At 45.3% G+C, this 17,819-nt stretch overlaps 2 protein-coding genes across 2 annotated transcripts in view; one reads left to right on the forward strand and one right to left on the reverse strand.

The window, feature by feature from the left end:
• The window catches only part of TMEM27 (transmembrane protein 27), a 35,358-nt gene extending 17,775 nt beyond the window's left edge, over positions 1–17,583 (reverse strand). The window contains exons 1-4 of the mRNA XM_006892396.1: positions 17,526–17,583; positions 17,165–17,223; positions 13,069–13,154; positions 1,706–1,819 (exon numbers count right to left, since the gene is read on the reverse strand). Coding sequence (XP_006892458.1) covers positions 1,706–1,819; positions 13,069–13,154; positions 17,165–17,223; positions 17,526–17,583 — 317 coding nt within the window. The remainder of the gene's footprint in view (positions 1–1,705; positions 1,820–13,068; positions 13,155–17,164; positions 17,224–17,525) is intronic.
• Positions 1,873–4,134, forward strand: LOC102843295 (POM121-like protein 12-like). Its single transcript, XM_006892408.1, has 2 exons — positions 1,873–1,908; positions 3,304–4,134. The coding sequence occupies exons 1-2, from the start codon at positions 1,873–1,875 to the stop codon at positions 4,132–4,134; spliced, it is 867 nt and encodes a 288-aa protein (XP_006892470.1).
• Positions 17,584–17,819: the final 236 nt, after the last annotated feature.

Raw genomic sequence — 17,819 nt, forward strand, 5'->3', positions numbered from 1 at the left:
GTTGGCCCAGGAAAAATGATGAAGTTGGCCCAGGAAAGAGCTAGGTTCAGTGCTGTTGTTTAGAGGGTCGCTACATAACAACAACAATAGCAACAACATATACCATGCAGGGTACAGGAGAGAGATAGTTAACATGTCAAGGAGCTTACAGTCTAGAGGGGGATTGTAAGGATGAGTACATCCATAATTACAAGGGAGAGACAGAGAGGGGCAGGTCTTCTTGGGCAGTCAGGGCCGCTTTCTTGAGAAGGTAAACTCTTGAGCTGTGTTTTGCAGGACAAGTAGGAGTTCTTTAAACAAAAGTGGGCAGGAAGTGGGGCTACTTGAGGAGCAAAAGTGACAACATAAGAAAGGAGACATGATATAGAATGATTTACTCAGTAGATTACAAACAATTCTATATGAATAAAGAGAATGGTGGTTTGGATAATGTCCTAGCTACTTAATGGAGGAAACCCTGTAACTTTGGCTATGGTGGTGGGGAGACGGGGAGCAAGTTCAGGAGGAGGTTGGCAGCCAAGACTTACTTGACTGAAACAAAGCGTATGGATTTCTAACTGGAATTTGCTGAATACCTTGACTGAATTCACACTTTACAAGTGAAACTGATCTACTTTTCAAGTAGTAGAAGCAGAACATGAGCTACATGATGATTTAAGAGCTCCAAATGCTGCTTTTAGAAAAAGTAGAAATAATTCAGTGACGTAAACCCTGATGATATCTTTTCTTTAGCTCAGGAGATCCAAGAGAGCATCTCTTCAACATGTAATCAATATTTGCAAGTTATTATTATTGAAATGTTTTACACTGTTGTTGTTAGTGGCTGCCAAGTTGATTCCAAGTCATGGTGATCCCAGGCGGAATTGAAACAAACAAGAACAAGAGGTTTTGTTATCTCAATAATGAGTGAAATCGATCTTGAAAACTCTAGAGAGGATGCTTCTACTCTTCACACATATTCATTTTCAGTTTAATAAGCATCGTGATGTTACCTTTTAAAGGAAATGAGTCTGTCAAGATGGAAGGACTTATAGACATTGATTACAAAAGGCAAGTGCTTAGAGACCTGAGACATGGGAAGGTGTGACTTGTCCCTCAAAACATCTTATACCTGAGAGCTCATTTACTCTTCTGTGGGCAGTGGTATAATTAACCCCATTTTACAGATGATGAGAGGAAAGCACAATGAGATAAAGTAACCTATCCACATTCATGTCATCAGGAAGAGGCAAAGCCAGCAGGAAAAGCATTGGCAATCTGCTCTGGTCCACGTGACAAACCATCACGTGATGCTGCCATTATGAGGTGTTCTTGCCAGATGCAACTAAGATTAACCATTCTTAGCTAATATTTAAGTCAGAGTTCCTGAACCACAGCACTTCTGACTTTGGTGTGGAATCATTCTTTGGTATTGGGAACAGTCCTGTGCATAGCAGAATGTTTAATAGCATCTTTGGCCTCTGCTTCCTCAGTGCACGTGGCTGTAAAGGCCAAGCCCTCTCTGGGCTCCAAATTCTCCTCAGAGGCAAACAGCCCTTGCATGTGGATTCCTATCCTATACTACTCTCTGTTATCAGTTCATGAAATGAAATCCTTGACCCTTGACCTCTGGACAATGAGGCCCCTGTGAAAAAGCCATCTTCAAAAGGGATGAGAAGAGCTGAATGAATCCACCCCAGGAGAAAGCTGCCAGGGCAGTGATTACCTTATGGCTGACTGTACCTCAACAGCAGGCAGGGTATGGTTTTTCGTCAGGTCTGTAACCACAAACCAGAAAGACACTCGCTGGGTTACATTGCAAAGTAGGACATTGGAAATGCTGCAGACATTGGAAAGACAGAGGAGAAAACCAAAATCAGAAAATCATACTGCATGGTGTTTGACCAGCCAGCCACCCTGATGCTGTTGGTATCTTTAGTCTTGGGTACAAATGGAGAGTCACTTCTATCATTATGAAGAAACTTATTAAGAAGAAAATGGTATCAGACAAAATTCCCTTTGATTTCAAAGTCATACACGTATGTGTGTCATTCTTTAAATAAGGAATATGCCATAAGTGAATGAATGAATGAATGAAGCATGGAATTAGTGAGTGTAGAGTGTCATCCTTTTGGATGACAGCACTGAATGTTGACCAGGACAAATAGAGACATTGCACTAGTGTTCAAAGAGAAGACCACCTCCTTCTGAATGGAGGAAGGTGGAACATTCTCGAAGATTCCAGTAAAGTCAGCATCACTGCCTGTGTAAAAATTAGAAATCATCCATGGCTTCCAGTATTTCCCCGAGAGCTAGCCTGAACAAGACAAAACCCAGCACTAACAGTCTTTCTAGAAGAATGAAACGTGCATTACACACATCACATTTACTGAGGTAATATTGTTGTTGTTGTTGTTGTTATGTGCCTTCGAGTCGTTTGCGACTCATAGCGACCCTATATACAACAGCCCTAAACCCTGCTCTATCCTGCACCAACCGCACTGCCTCTGACACACCCATCCCGATTACCCCAGTCACCGAGTCAATCCAGCTCATAGAGGGTCTTCCCCTCCTGCGCCGTCCCTCCACCCTCCCAAGCATGATGTCCCTCTCCAAGGACCCGTCCCTCCTGGCAACATGTCCAAAGTATGTCAGACGAAGCCCCAGAATCCTTGCCTCCAAGGAGTAGCTTGGTTTAATCCTCTCCAAGATGAATCTGTTTGTTTTCCTGAGGTAATGACAGTAGTAATTAAGGTCTTTTAAAAGATCATTTGGTGAGCTCTGGTGGCCTAGTGGCACGAAGGTGTACGGCAATCCCAGAGGTGCACGGTTCAAATCCACCAGATGCTCTGCTGGAGAAGGAGGAACAATCTCCTCCTGTACCAGTCAGATCTGATTTGACAGTACACGCACACACACACACAAATTAAAAAAAAAAGAGAAATCATTCACCTGCATTATGTTTACTGTCACCCAATTACAGAGAACACCCTATTTTTCTAAAAGCTTTCTCGTCTATCTAGAATTTTCTGGTCAAGATTCTTGTCATCTCTGCCTTTGAATTTTGTACAAAAAATGGACACAATGGTTCGGGGGCCCCCTGTGCCTGGAGCCCACCACCTGGGCCCCCCACCCCCGCGGTGGGCAGGGTGGACCACACTCCCCGGTGTCCCCCACGTCGGGGCATCGTTTGGACGAGGCTAGTGTGACACGTCACAGCCACATGACCGGAAGGAGCGCGTGCGCTGTTATGGCAACCACAGGAATCAACAACTGGTGGAGCGTGCTGCTGGGACCCGTGCTGCACGGCTATCTTCCACCTAGGCTGGCTGCCGCTCGAGTCACCGAGCCCACCGCGCCACCTCCATGGGCAGCTCTCTGAGCAGCTACGTGCCCTGGCTCAGGCCTGAGACCGCGCAGCCGCCACGCCACGAGGTAGGGCCGCAGTGGGAGCCCAAGCCTTTCCTCTGCTACACTGCTCATGTCTGCCCCGGCCGGTGGAGGCGCTGTCGCTCCTTCCACCAGCTGCCGGGGAGATTGGAGCAGTACCCCTTGCAGGACATGCTGGTGCTTGAAGCCTGGAGGTGCTCTCGCTACAAGCGGAACCCCTACGCTCCTGTCCGGGAGGACTACCTGAAGCACTGGCTGTTTTCCATCCACAACCCCAGACGCCTGTCGAGCCCGGTGACTGTGAAGATCAGGCCCCCGGAGCGCCGACAGCACCCTCAAGCTGCCCAGGCCATCCAGGCCTCCCAGGCCCAGGGCTCGCTCTATACCATGAGCACCCTGCCAGCACCGCAGCCAGACCCCTGCTCTAGGGAGGTGGTGCTGCAGGCCCTGCAGCGCTGCAACAAGGGCAAGCGCAAGTTCGACAAGCCCCTGTGGTTTGAAGACCCCCAGGACAAGAAAGAGAGGTACCGCCAGAAGAACGTGGGGACTGCCTTCAAGCCGGTGGTGGTGAATGGCATGGTCCGACCCTTCGTGCCCAAACCGGGACCGTTGAACTCCTGTCCCAGCAAGTGGAGCTGCCGCATCTGCGAAAATGTGTCTGTCTCCCCGCCTGCCCCCCAGGCATGCCTGGATGCCCCTCGGGATGCCCCTCAGGCTACCCCTCAGGCTACCCCTCAGGCTGCCCCAACCAGTATTTGTTACTAAGCCTAAGAGCCAGGTGCCCAGATCTTTCCCCCTGCTGACCCCTGTTCTATGCTGAGGTGGCCTCTACCCTCCATCGCAGCGCCTCCACGGAGGAAATGCCCATTGCTTCAAGCCTCTGTCTTCCCCATGCCCACCCCAGTCCCTCCTTCCTTCCTTCTCCACACTGGACACAAATCCACCAGGAAAACTTTCCTTCCTCCTGCCCCATTTTCCTTGTTTGAACAAAGCAATATTTGTTCTTAATAAAAACAGTATCAACAAGTAATAAAGATTGGTGTCTCTGCCGCCAGGTTGGTACCCTGAGGCTGTAAGTCTTGACTAGAGGAAACTGCCCATCTTTCTCTTGCAGAGTGGATACCAGATTCCAAATGCCGACCTGGGGTTAGCAGCTCGGTGCTACCAGGGCTCTTTTTTCATTATGACAGGGTTGCTCAAACTCTTTCTCATTGCAGACATTAATATTTCCTCCACAGTGGACTTTCTTGATGGAGTCATACCCACCAGAAGGACTGGATCACTTTTTGTGGGAGGAGATGAAGGTGGAGGGGTGGGGGGGTAGTATTCTGTCCTCTGTAGGGTTTTCAGCAATAATCCTGACTTCTACCCAGCAGGGACCGGTAGCACACCCACAGTTGTGTCAAACCAGAATGTCTCCAGGATTTGCCAATTACCTTGGGGGTAGGTGTGGGAGGGAGTGAGGTACGGAGGTGGGAGTAGAGTTGGCAGAACATGGGTCAGGGTGGAGAGGTTAGGAAGGGAGGCAGTGGAGGGACACTAAGACACAGCTACCCCCACTCGCAGTCAGAATCAAACTCGTGCCATTTTAGAATACAAGCCAAAGACAAGACCGAATAGTTGGAGGTGTGGATGACTCAGTTCGCCCCACCATCTCACAATGCATGAAAAAATGGAACACTCCTTGAACTCTTCTGATTGGCACACGCTGACAAGCTAAGCAGTACCTGGCACTAGAAATGATGCTGGGAATTGAAAGTTCACACAGGGCTGTGGGAGAGGTGTCCAACAACTCAGTCATCAGAAAAGTCATTTGGGAACATCTCCTAAAAGTGAGAGCAGGTCTTTGAGAAACCTCCCTTACATACAGTGAGAACTTAGTGAGGATGTTGGACACAACATCATTTCTCATGGAGAGAATTGAGACAATCTCAATGTCCATCACTGAGTGCCTGGAGAAAGTAAAGGTGGTGTATGCCTTCAAGGAATGCTGTTCACCAGGTACTTGACATGTACCTGGCCTCAGTTTCTCTACCTCACCCCTGTCAACATTGGGGCAGGGTGCTTGTTGGTAGTGGGCAGCCCTGTGCTTTGTATATTAACTTGGCTTCTTTGCATCCTTGGCTTCTACCCATTAGGTGCCGGGCACAGCCACAAAAAACAAAAAAATGCCTCCAGACATTTTCACATATTCTTGGGAGGAAGAAGGGGACAAAAATCGTGGTGAAATATTGGTGAAAATGGTCTATCTTTTTTTTTTGTAGCAAATATTTTTTAATTGGGTGAAAAGTTTAAAATTATTTTTTTATAAGTACATTGGAGAATCATGCGATGCTGCCAGCATTGGGTGCAATCCTGGGCCACAAATCTGCACACTCCTTTGCAGCTGGCCCAATGATGGCAGAACCTTTCATCTTGCCTTTATGGTTTAGTATGACTCCTGCATTATCTTAAAAATAAAGAAACACCCCATCTTTTCTCCACTATAACTTTCGTTGTCTGGATGTACCTTCTTTCTGAGCTCTGGTTTCCCTTTCTTGACAGTGGCCATCGCCACGTCACCCTTACCAGCAGCAGGAAGTCTGGTAAGTCGTCCCTTGATCCCCCTCACAGAGATGATCTATAGATTTTGGGCTCCTGTATTGTCAGCACAGTTGATCCCTGCTCCTACCGGAAGACCCAGGGAAATCTGGAATTTTGCACCAGAACTTTGCACCATCACATTAGGGCCCCGCTCTGCCCTCTCTGGCTCCGGGGAGCAGTGTGTGTCCCAGCTGCCTATGCCTGTCGTTCTCGGTGAGGCCAACAGCTACTGTGAAACAGATGGCAAAGGATATGCCTCTACTGTAAATTTAAAATTATCACTTAAATTATATGCACAGACACAATATACAGCAATGAAACAGTTACTTAAAGCATTTCCTGGGCACAGAAAAAGAAACTACAAGAAAAACACAACACCTAAGCACACCTAAGCAATGGATTAATAAACACTCCTTATTGATTATATGGATAAAGAGAGAACTATGAATATATTTTTAATATAATAGTAGATTGTAAATGCAAGACAATGGCCCTAATCACTTTAAGGGTGGTCTTAATAATGATTGGAAATTTTTTAAAAAGGTTTTTTTATGTATTCAATGCATCTGGTGTATATTATTATGCCACTCACCATACTGGTGTTTTAAGTAGCCTAATTTCTCTTTTTAAAAAAAGGAATAATCTCAGCTGCTAAGGGTCCTCGTCAACAGAAGAATCTGTCCTACTTGATAGTTCTGTCCAAGGCTAAGACTTTAAGGGAAAAAAAGTTAACTCGTATTCAACACATGTCAACCATAGAAAGATAAGCGTAGAGATTTCTACTTGGTGCCACTACAGAGAGTTGAACTAATAATAAATAAGCTTATGTTATTATAAATTAGCAGTTTCTTGGCTCCTCCAGAAGCAGGAGACAGAGGCCCAACAAGAGATAAGCCCCAGGCAATGAGAAGCTGCTTCTCCCATGGCCATTCCATACCATATCTACCAAGAGAATAGCCTACTATAGCATAAGAGAAGGAAGAGAGAGTACTGGGTCATTATTATCTTGTGTCTACTGTATTCCAATAGACAGACTCTAGGTTAAGAGCCAGGGTATTAGACATGCTTCATTCATTCACAAATATGTATGAAGAACTAAATTTAATTAGGCAACCTGATTGGGAATTCTTAGGACTAGAGTTCCTACTGCAAGGCTATTTAAAGTACGTGATTCCATAAATGTAGAAGTTTAGTTATATTAAGGCTCTTGCAAGACCAAAGTCACAGCGACTTAAGCCCACCAAAACAAGACACAAAAGGGATTTCTTATATTCTAGCATCTTTGACATGTCAAAATTTGCTCCTAGGAAGACTTTGTGTCTAGTCTGTGACTATGTCCAGAAGGGTGGAGATTACAGATTGTCTCCAATCTTTGTCAAAGGTGTTTCTGATCCTGCCCAGATTTTAACTTCATGTTCTTAAAAAGAAAAGACACCTTTTAAACAGTTCTCTCCCTCATCTGTTTCAATGCAGTATACATAATCTATCCAGTCTTTCTCAGTCTTACCCCAACCCCGATGTCAGTCCCATTCTACAACAGTGGCACCATGCAGTATTTGTCCTTTTGTGACTGAGATACTTCACTCAGCATAATGTCCTCCAGAGTCACCCATTTTGAATAATACTGCATGAGTTCCTTGTTTTTCAATGCAGTATAGTATTCTATTGTGTTAATATACCACAACTTCTCTATCCACTCGCTTGTTGATGAACACTTGGGTTGTTTCCAACTCTTTGGTATTGTGAACAAAGCTGCGATAAACATGGGTGTGCATTTATCTGCTTAGATGGTGGTTATGGTTTCTTTAGGGTGAATTCCCAGCAGTGGAATTGCTGGGTCAAATGGTATCTCTATTTGCAACTTATTAAGAAAGCGCCATACAGCCTTGTATAGTGGTTGTACCATTTTACACTCCCACAAACAGTGAATGAGGGTTCCAGTTTCTCTACAACCTCACCAGCATTTGATGTTTGCTGTTCTGCTAAATTTTGCTGTTCTGACTGGGGTGAGATGATATCTCATAGTTGTTTTGATTTGCATTTCTTTTAGAGCTAGGGATTTTGAACATTCTTCATGTGTTTGTTTGCCATCTTGCCATTACAGAAGTCCGGAGTGAAGGCTGCATAGTGGAGTGGACTTGGGAGGGATTGCATAACAATGAAAGTTTTCCTTTGTTTTCAAGGAGAAGAGTGAATTGGGGGAGGGGGTAGTTAGGAAGAAAAGTGCAACAATGAATGACTGGAAACCCTAAGTCTCTATAAACTTTCAGTAAACTTAATTAAAAAATTTTTAAAAAAAAATGTAAAGCTAAAAAAAGAAAACCCCAAAACAAAAAAAGTTTTAGTGGGAAGATGAATCTTGATTCTATGGATTTGTATATAGAAGAAATTAATGGATCAAATAAAAATATTGTTATGTTAAAAAAAGGACAACTTTGTAAAATATTTTATCAAGTGCAGGGGCCACCTGGAAGACTGAAATATTTTGCCCCTCTGAAACACAAGAGGTTTCTCTGGGTCTTGGAAACATGAGGGCAAAGGCCAAATCTGTTCTGTCCTGTGACCCCCGGATTCCTGAATTGTGGTTCAGTGAGTAATCACAGAGGATTGTGAGATGGTTAGATGGACACCTGAACAGATGGATGGATGGAGCTAGATATCACACTGTCTCAGAAACTTTTCCCAGAGATTCTCTGAGAAAGTGGTAAGAGACAAGAGAAGAAGACAGGAAAGAGACTATGCCTTCTAAGCTTCCTTAACCAGATACAAACATTCACAGACACTAATAATATGTGAGCTCTGGTAGCTTAGTCGTAAGGACTTGTGCTGCCAACCTAAAGGCACATGGTTCAAATCTACCAGTTGCTCTGTGGGAGAAGGATGGGCACTCTCCTCACACACTATTTACTGCCTCTGAAAACCCCCTGGATGGTCAGCTACAAAGGGACACAACAATAAAATATAAAACCCTGTATTAAAAGAAGATCCCTGTGGTTCAGTGAATTGTTTAATATAACTTGTTAGTTCCTATAGAATGACTGCCAACGACTATGCAAATGAGGTACTTGTGGCCCATCAAAGGGATCGAATTATTTGCTAATAATGTAATTAAGATGCATGGAACCCTTGGGGGGAGGCATGCAAATACAGAAAATCCCCTAGCAATGGGACTGGTCAATTTTGCCATTCTTTAATTTTTTTTAAAATTTTTAAAAAAAAATATTTTTAAGGGGAGTTCTGGTGGCCTAGTGGCAAGAAGCTGTACTGCAATCCCAGAGGTACACGGTTCAAATCCACCAGATGCTCTGCCTGAGAAGGAGAAACAATTTCCTCCTGTACCTTTCATATCTGATTTGACGGTACATGCACAAAAAATAATAAAAAAAATTTTTTTACTTGTTCCATTCTTAAAAAACAGCCTGCCCAAAGGCAGAAAGGAGAACTATGTGACCACAGAAAAAGAAAAGTCAGGAGGAAGTTGAGTGTATCCTTTGGACTTTTGATTCCTGTGCAGAGACTCTTCTACACTGAGAACAAGGAGAGAAAGGGAAAGAGAGTGCACACTGTAACAACAGTGATTTCAAGAAGCAGTGACAGAAGCATGGCCATGGTGGAGGCAACAGAACCAGGAGATGGAGTGGTGGGCTCCTGGCCCATAGAGCCAGAGAGCTGAGCACCTTCCGGAAGGATGCTTGGTGGTGGAGTGAGGCGCCTCTCAGTACTTACTAGCTAAGGTGAAGAGCTTTGCAATATTTAGTAGGGCAGAGCTTAGGCCATGAAACCTGGGCCAAGAGAGAGGTGTGCCTGCAAGCACAGCTGAGAAGTTGTACTGACCTGAGAGCTTTATCATGAGCCTGAATTGTACCTGAACTACAACCTATTGTTGTTGTTGTTGATGATTGCCTTCAAGTTGAGCAGGACTCATAGTGACCCTATGAACAAAAGGCCTGAAGCCCCTCTGCAACTATAGACATTTATCAAAGTTCATAGATTACTCCTCTAATAAATGTCATGAGTATGGTCTGTGAGCTCTGTGTGGCCATTACAGCAGATTATCAAACCCAACAGAGAAGTTGGTGTCTGAATTAGTAGAAGGCTTGGAAGTTGGAGGCATGATGATTTTCTCTCCCCCTCATAAGTTAGAGGAAGCCATTTTTCCAACTCCTGAGTATTGTGTAGGTCAGAGACCAAGAGGAAAATATAAATGCAAGAAGATAAACTTGGGACTAAACAGGAGGTAGAAGAAAGAACAGTGGTCATCGGGCAAGTAATTTAAATAACAACCAAAAAATATGTTTCTTCCAATTTCAGTCTATATGCCACCAGCTTAAAAAAAAACCCTCAGCAGATTCTCAAAGATTCACACAAAATTAAAAACTAATCAGCCAAGAGATGCCTTATGAAGCAAAAAAAGATGTCTTGGAGCAATATGTGCTTTGGTGTTCTAAGTAAGCTGAAATGTCATTTGTAAAACTAATGGAAAGCCTACTACATTCTCAGGATAAATGGTTCTGGTGGAGTTTTTGTGTTTCCCTTTTGTTTTATTCACTGCAATAATAATTTGAAACCATTGCCTTTGACCAAGTCGTGATATGAACACACACACCACTGACTTCTCTAAGCCAGTCACTAAAGAGGCCATCATACCCACTCCCTTTCATAGAGTGTGGAGAGCCCTGGTCTGATGTAATCCCTTCGGGACTGACTCCAAGGCCATTTCTCATCAGTGGGGCCAGACATGAGCCGATCACTGCAGAGTACTAAGAATCAGGCTCTTGTTTTGGGAAATCCAAAGGTCCCACTAGGAGCTGGGCCGCTGTTTTACAAGCACAAGACCTTTAATCCCCTTAGCGTTCATAACAACAGCATGTTGTTCCATTCTAGATCACGAGATTTATCCTTGAAAAAATAGGCAAAGGAAGAAATCCATAGCCTGTCCTGAATCACTTACCACGCTGAGACAATTGTATGCCTAAATTAGACTTCCAGCTACCTTGTTAAAAATAATTTAAAAAAAATATCCTAAAGGTTGTTATTTGTGGCAACTAGGCAGATAAATCTCCCAGTCTATCAGATTACAGTTTCTTGGAAACAACTGTTTATATTTTAAAATACCCGTGGCGTTTATTTCGTATATCTGACCAAAATCATATAGGAAATAGTTGAAAATACCTGTTTGCCATCTTTAATCTAAGTCCTAAAGCTGTTAAGAATGTGACTTGAGTCCCAAGTATTCAGTCACCATCAGCTGGAGTTAAGCCAACTCCGACTCATGGGAATAGTCATCTGTGTCACAGTAGAACTATACCCCACAGGCCTTTCCAACGTTGTTCTTATTTAGAAGTAGATCACCAGGCCTTTCTTCTGAGGTACCTCTGGATAGACTCGAACTTCCAACCTTTCCAAGTTAACTGAACCACGCTGGGAGTTCTAAGGACTCCAGTAGCATGCAGTAATCCATCTACCCTTTTGTTTCTAAGAAAACTCCACAAATTAGCACAATCATCGACCCACTCGATACCAAGTTTTCTAAAAAATGTTTTCAGAAGAGTTGTACTGTGTCAGTCACTTTTAGACTGTCTTGCTAAAATCTCTATCCCTGCCAGCTTTCTGGCTGAAGGGTCTGTGGCACGTGGAGCCTGAGCTTATCTGTCACTCTTCATCAGTGTTGGGTACACTGTAGACTTTCAGAGAAGGTTCCTGAGTCCCATGGAACCACAACAGAGGTGCTGTCCAATGAGTGGGCTGGCCCAGGTAGACAAAGATCAGGAATGGAGGCTTGTGCTTCTCCCATCATTCCTTTGGCCACCCTACCCACCCCTTGGTGGTATCTAGGGAAGTCCTTGGAGCTTTCCAGTCACTTCCAGCTATTACAGTGTCTGGCCCAGTTTAATCAGGATTCTGGCCAAAGCATGGGCCATGTCTTGCAGGCCCAGCTCTCTGCTCCCACAGACTGTGGCTTGAGCAGGCCTAGGAACGGTGATCATTCACTCTCCTTACTCCCTTCTTCTCAGTCTCATCCTCTCCTCCATCTCCCTTTCCCGTCCTGAAATGAACCCAAAAAGGGCACCCTGATAAACAAAGACAGAGCCTCATTGACATTTCAAATTCACCAGAGGCTCCAAGAGAGGAAAGCTAGACAATCTCCTTCTGTGCTATTTACACCCTTGGAAACCCAGTGAAAGGTCAGCTATGTATCGGTTCCAAGTCAAGGACACTGAAATGGAAAGAAAAAGATCTGTAATGAACCAGGTTGCTATTTTATATCCCAGTTGATATGCTGTGTGCACCCCTGCAGAGCCTGATTCTGACCGTTGAGTCAGAACCGACCCATAACTGACTCTCTGGCAGGTTTTCAGAGGTAGTTTAATCGCACAGGAGGAGATTGCCCATCCTTCTCCCGCGGAGCAGCTGGGGGATTTGAACCACGTGCCTTCTGTATTGCAGCACAGCTTCTACCACTCGGGCACCAAGGATTAGCAGGGAGCGAGGCCGCTGTCTGAGGGCTGGCTGGCTCCCAGAGAGGAATGGATGCACACTCATCAGCTCCTGTGAACTCCCAAACCTGATAACCTCTTAAGAGAGGAGCAAGTCGGAAATCACAGAGAGTGATCCCGAGACTTACCTTTAATGGATGATCTGTTTTAGGAAAGCAAACGGCATCAACTGAGAAGGAACTCTCCTTTTGAAGAACAGACATCACTGTCAAACTATTAAGAATTGTGCTAAGTGCGTGGACTTAATGAAGCAGGTGCTACAATGTGATGCAAACAGTGGGAAGAATCTATATGCACTCACATTCTTTCCAGAATGACAATGGAGTTAGTTCTCTGGAACCTAGGCTTGTAGCAAGCTCGAAGTGCAGAATGCTCAGGTGACAGAGCTGCAATGCTTTGGATTATTTCTCTTCAAAATGCCCATTTTTCAAAGAACACAGCTAGTGTTCTTTAAAGGGTAAGAAGAGCTAGATTACTTGAAGTTTTTCTCATGTTCACTTAAAAAAAAAAGTGCCTCTTCAATATTTTAGACTGAAGAATGAGTTTCCAGACCAAATTTTGGACTAGTGTGTGATGCGGAATGACACGTGACAGTGAGATTTGTTCGCTGTTTGCTTACTCTGTGGATTCTCTGTTGGGCATTTTCTTCATGGAGAAAGCCACCATCGCCTTGAAGAGATATTCTTCACTTGTGTCCCAGGTATACTGGAAGAGAAGAAAACCAGATGACGAAAGGGAAGAGGCAGAGGAAATGGAATGAGAATGGAGGTTAGCTACCTTCTGTGTGTGTACCTGACATATATACACCTGCCACCACTGAGTCAATTCCAGCTCTGGGTGACTCTGCGGGGTGTTTCCGGGGGTGGGGGGACCTGCCCGTCTTTCTCCTGTGGACCCGCTGACCTTTGAGTTAGTCACGCACTATTCCTTTGACATATGCTCAATGAAAACCAACAACAGACACACAAAACCCCCAAACACTAAGTCAATTCTGACATCAGGTAAGTGTGTGGACTTGAATTTCACAGATATTCACTGCCCGGACAGGACTTTGGAGAACAAATGGCACCAATTAATTAGCTTATTTATCCATCACGTCAGATGATTCCTTGGCTTGTCACTTCAGTATTATGTGTGTTAAGGATTTAAATGTCCTGGTTCTCCTCCTCTTTTGTCCAAACATCCTAGAACATTTAAACCAGGACTGACTCCACGTTTTAGATGAGTAATCAAGTGTAACTCGAGAAAGTTATAAGACGGGGCTCTGGGTTTAACTATCAGCTCATTCTTGGCTTAACCATCAGGTAGTGAGCAAGCATCTCTCTCATTCATATTCTCTCTCTCTCTCTCTCTCTCTCTCTCTCTCTCTCTCTCTCTCTTTCTTTCTCGTGACTATGTAAAACTTACTCAAACCTTATTGCTGTGGAGTCCTTAATGGACCCATAACTGACCCTCCAGCTGATTTTCAAAGGCTATAAATTGAAGGAGGGCAGAAGACCCCTCTTTCTCCCTTAGAGCAGTTGGTGGATTTGAACCACTTGCCTTTGGATTGGCAGCATAACTTCTTACTAGGCCATGCTTTCTCAGAGCCCCCAAAGTCCAGAACTTTAAATCACACCTCACTGTTACTAGAGACTCTTCCTGTATGTTTTATGGAGAAATCATTTAAAGACAACAGTTGAAAGTCTCCCATCCTCCAGATGCCGAGATAGAACAGTTCTTCCACAGACACGCCGTCTATCCACCTCCTCCCTTGAAGTGTTAAACAGGACATTTTCTCACCCTGCTTATTGCTCTACCTCAAGTGTTTCTTCACTGCCCATCTTAGGACCTACCTAGTCAACTCCCCACTAAGAGTTGCCTTTGCACTGTGGTGGAGGTGAAGGATATTGAATATTCCCTGGACTTGCCAGAAAAACAAACACAAATCTATCTTGAGAGAAATGAAGCCAGAGTGCTCTTTAGAAGCCAGGATGGGGAGACTACCTCACATACTTCGGGCATGCTGTCAGGAGGGGCCAGGAGGAGACATGCTAGGAGATGCAGAGGGTCAGTGAAGGAGAGGAAAACCACCCCCTCCATGGAGACAAACTGACCCAACAGTGGACTTAAGGGCAGCAGAGACTGCCAAGACGGGACAGGACCAGGCATGGTTACGTCTCAGTGCTGACTCGATGGCACCCAACACCACAAAACTAGGGCTTGTCCATGTACTTCCAAACACACGCAAGCTGGCCTTGTTTTAAAAACAAAAACAAAAACAAAAACACCTCAACAAAACACGAAGGACCTACTTAACTCAATCCCCCTTTCTACCATACATGTTGGTTCTCGTCTGCTCTTCTCAGCCTAAATTCCCAGAAGAGCTTCCCTGTTTTCACATGTTTACAGATAGGGGCTCAGTTGTGGCCCCCAAAAGGATTAAAGTCTTATCCCCGAGGACCTGTGAGTGTGACCTCCTTGGGAAACATCTTTTCTTTGGATGTCATTAGTTCAGGCAGTGTTAGGTTGCACTGGAGAATGGGCGCTTAACCCAGTATTACTCGTGTCCTTATAAAAAGAGAAAAGACACAGATGCAGAGCCAGAAGGCAGGCCGTGAAGTGAGGATGGAAGTGGGAATTGGAGTACTTTGTCTGTAAGTCAAGGAATGCTTGGCATCACCAGAAAAAGCAGCACGGGAGGGCTTAGCTTCCAAAGAAGCTTCCAGACTGGGAGAGAATGTCTGTTAGGGCACTTAGAGGCAATCAAGCCATTTATTGCTCACTTAATCTCAACCCAATCCTTCATCAGCTTCCAGCCCCACTGCTCTTCAGAAACGGCTCATTCTAAAGTCACCTGTGTATGCTTAACACGATGCACACTTCTCAGCCTTCATCTTGTTTGGCCTCTCGGCAGCATTTGATGACCTTGAAGTCGCCATCATTTTTGTTTTGTGACTTGAGGGAAAGTTTGTGTAGCAGACTGGCTTTTCATTCAACCACTCATGTGCAGTTTGTTTTATAACATTAACTCCAATCCCCACAATGTCACCATCCCGTCCCACTCCCTCTCTGGAGTTCTCATTTCCATGAAACCTTCTATCCTACCTCTTCTTGTTTTCTGTGCATTATCACTGGACAGATATTGCCCTTTGACCTTATATGGCTGGTTATTCCAAGGAGTAAGCCTCCCTGCTGCAACTAGTCACCTTATTGTCCTACCTATCATTTGCCTGAGAGTTGAGTCACAGGAATGGGGAGGTGAGTTTTGTCCCTCCATCTGGAAACTCTTCCCTTTTGTGGTACGACATGCCTGCTCTTCCGTGCTCCTTACTGTTTCACCTTCAGGGACTGGACTTCACGTTTCAGAGAGCCTGTGGTCATTGTGTACTTTCTTGCTTGGCACTGTCACTTGTCCATGGATTGTTAATCAGATTCATGAGAATGAATCACAGATGTATGTCTCAGGCCAACTCTGTTCTCTGCCTGTGTGTCCAGTGATACCTCAAACTCCTTATACCCCAAAGCACAGCCATGATTTTCTTGTCTGCATCCTGTTCCCTGGCTCATGTATGGGCCATCAGCTCAGCTGTATCTGTAGAAAAAGGGCTTCCCCCCCTTGATACCACCTCCCTCTCCTTCCTTGTCACATTGTCCCTGTGACCCGAGAATCCCTTCCTCTCTCTCACTTCTCTCTCTCCACCAACACCACTGTCGCAAAGGCCCATCAGCTCTCCCTCCACTCTTCCCACGGCCTCCTCATTGATTCCTGCTCCCGAGTCCCTGCACTCTGTCTCTCTCACACTGTGGTGAAAGAGTCTGTCAAACGCTAAATCTACAGTGACCTTTTCCTTCTATAAAAATTACCAGTTACTTCACAGATACCATCAAAACCCCCTAATCTAACCCGCATAATCCTTCCTCTCTAAGCTATCCGCCTCCTCAAACCCCAGTTCCAGATACTTCTGTCTTCTCTCTGGTGCTCCCTCCCCACATGTTCCCTCTGTAATACACCCTTTCTCACATTATACCCCCAAACCGTCCTTCTGGTATCCCCTCACTCCATAGCAAGTAGTGTGTCCTAAGCCCCCCTCCCCAGGCCTACACCTTTGCATTTGGTTTTCTGACTATATCATTGACAGCCACCTCCCCTCACTGGCCTATGAGCTCCATAAGGGTGGGGACAAGCCCAATCTTGTCTGTCTCTGCATTTGGAGTGTGTAGGGTAGTCCCTGCCATGAGAGCATCCTGGGCAGAGAAACCTTCCCCGCTGCTAGAGAGAGTGGTTTCTGCAACCAGACTGCCCAGGTTCAAGTACTCCTTTCGCCACTTGCTGACTTGGGACCCTGAACAAGTCGCTTAATTTCTTTGTACCTCCCTTTTCCTCATTTGTCTCCAGGAACTGACAGGGGGCAGCAGGCTTGGAAAGATCCCACCTAGCAAGTAACCCGAGTCCCCAGGAAGTTCTGGCTGCTGTCCACCAGCTCTTCTGTGGGAATAAGAGGAGGCTGTTTGCTCCTGCGAAGATTACAGCCTCAGAGACCCCGGGAGACGGCACCGTGCTAGGTCCCACAGGGTCACTACAGGGCAGAACGACTAGATGGTACATAACAACATTTCCCCGGAAAGGGAACGTCAGATGTAAGGTCTCTAGGTTTAACATGTCCAAGTTTCCAGCCACTATGCAGTGTGAGCCGACAATACAATTGAAAATGACCCCCCAGAGTTCTACTTACTGATTTTTCTCCCAGGGCGGTTTTAATACTAAGTCTCACTTTAAAAGCGTTCTCTGCATCTGCCAGAAAGACGAAAAGGCAAGGCAGTCACAAAATCTGCAGGGGAGACCTGCTACATCGTAATACTTGATGTTACTGAAATCAAACCCACATCGAAGGGTGATTTAAGAGCCCAGATCCACCTGCCCAATTCATCCCCATTGTCTTGGATGGTTAAACCTTTTCCCCCCACGAATCCCTTAGACCAATCCCAGACTAAATCTCAAGCCTGCAGCTTTAGGGACACAAAGAGTTCTGGAAGTCACAAGGCCTATAACTCACTGAAAAAGTGATGCATTTGTTTTCCTGCAAGGTAACATACCTGGTTTACAAAGCTGAGCATGGGCACCAGCCACCAGGACAAAGAGAGGCCAAAGCATTCTTCCAGGATGGAAAGCAGGGCCAACCGGAGAACAGAAATCCACCCTTCACGCAGAACGGTCTTAGCTGTTGTGCGGCCGGATTAGAATAACCCGAGAAGCCGGCCAGCAGGCACCTCGCAGGTTACTCATTAACCGCCATCATTTGGGTCCTGGCTCTGCCAGGACAGCCCGGCCTCTGTCAGAGGCTGAAAGTCTGTGGGCCCCTCAGAGGATTCCTGGTCCTCTCCCCTCAG

This window comes from Elephantulus edwardii, unplaced genomic scaffold, assembly GCF_000299155.1.
Source record: "Elephantulus edwardii isolate Elephantulus edwardi_28Jun2011 unplaced genomic scaffold, EleEdw1.0 scaffold00115, whole genome shotgun sequence".
In the NCBI taxonomy this organism is placed as follows: Eukaryota; Metazoa; Chordata; class Mammalia; order Macroscelidea; family Macroscelididae; genus Elephantulus; species Elephantulus edwardii.

What these genes read in the sequence shown, in the direction of transcription:
- LOC102843295 (XM_006892408.1), top strand. Translation starts at nt 1,873, where the DNA reads ATGGTGTTTGACCAGCCAGCCACCCTGATGCTGTTG. An exon ending in CAGCCACCCTGATGCTGTTG is followed by an intron (nt 1,909 to 3,303) that starts GTATCTTTAGTC and finishes TCTTCCACCTAG; the next exon opens with GCTGGCTGCCGCTCGAGTCA.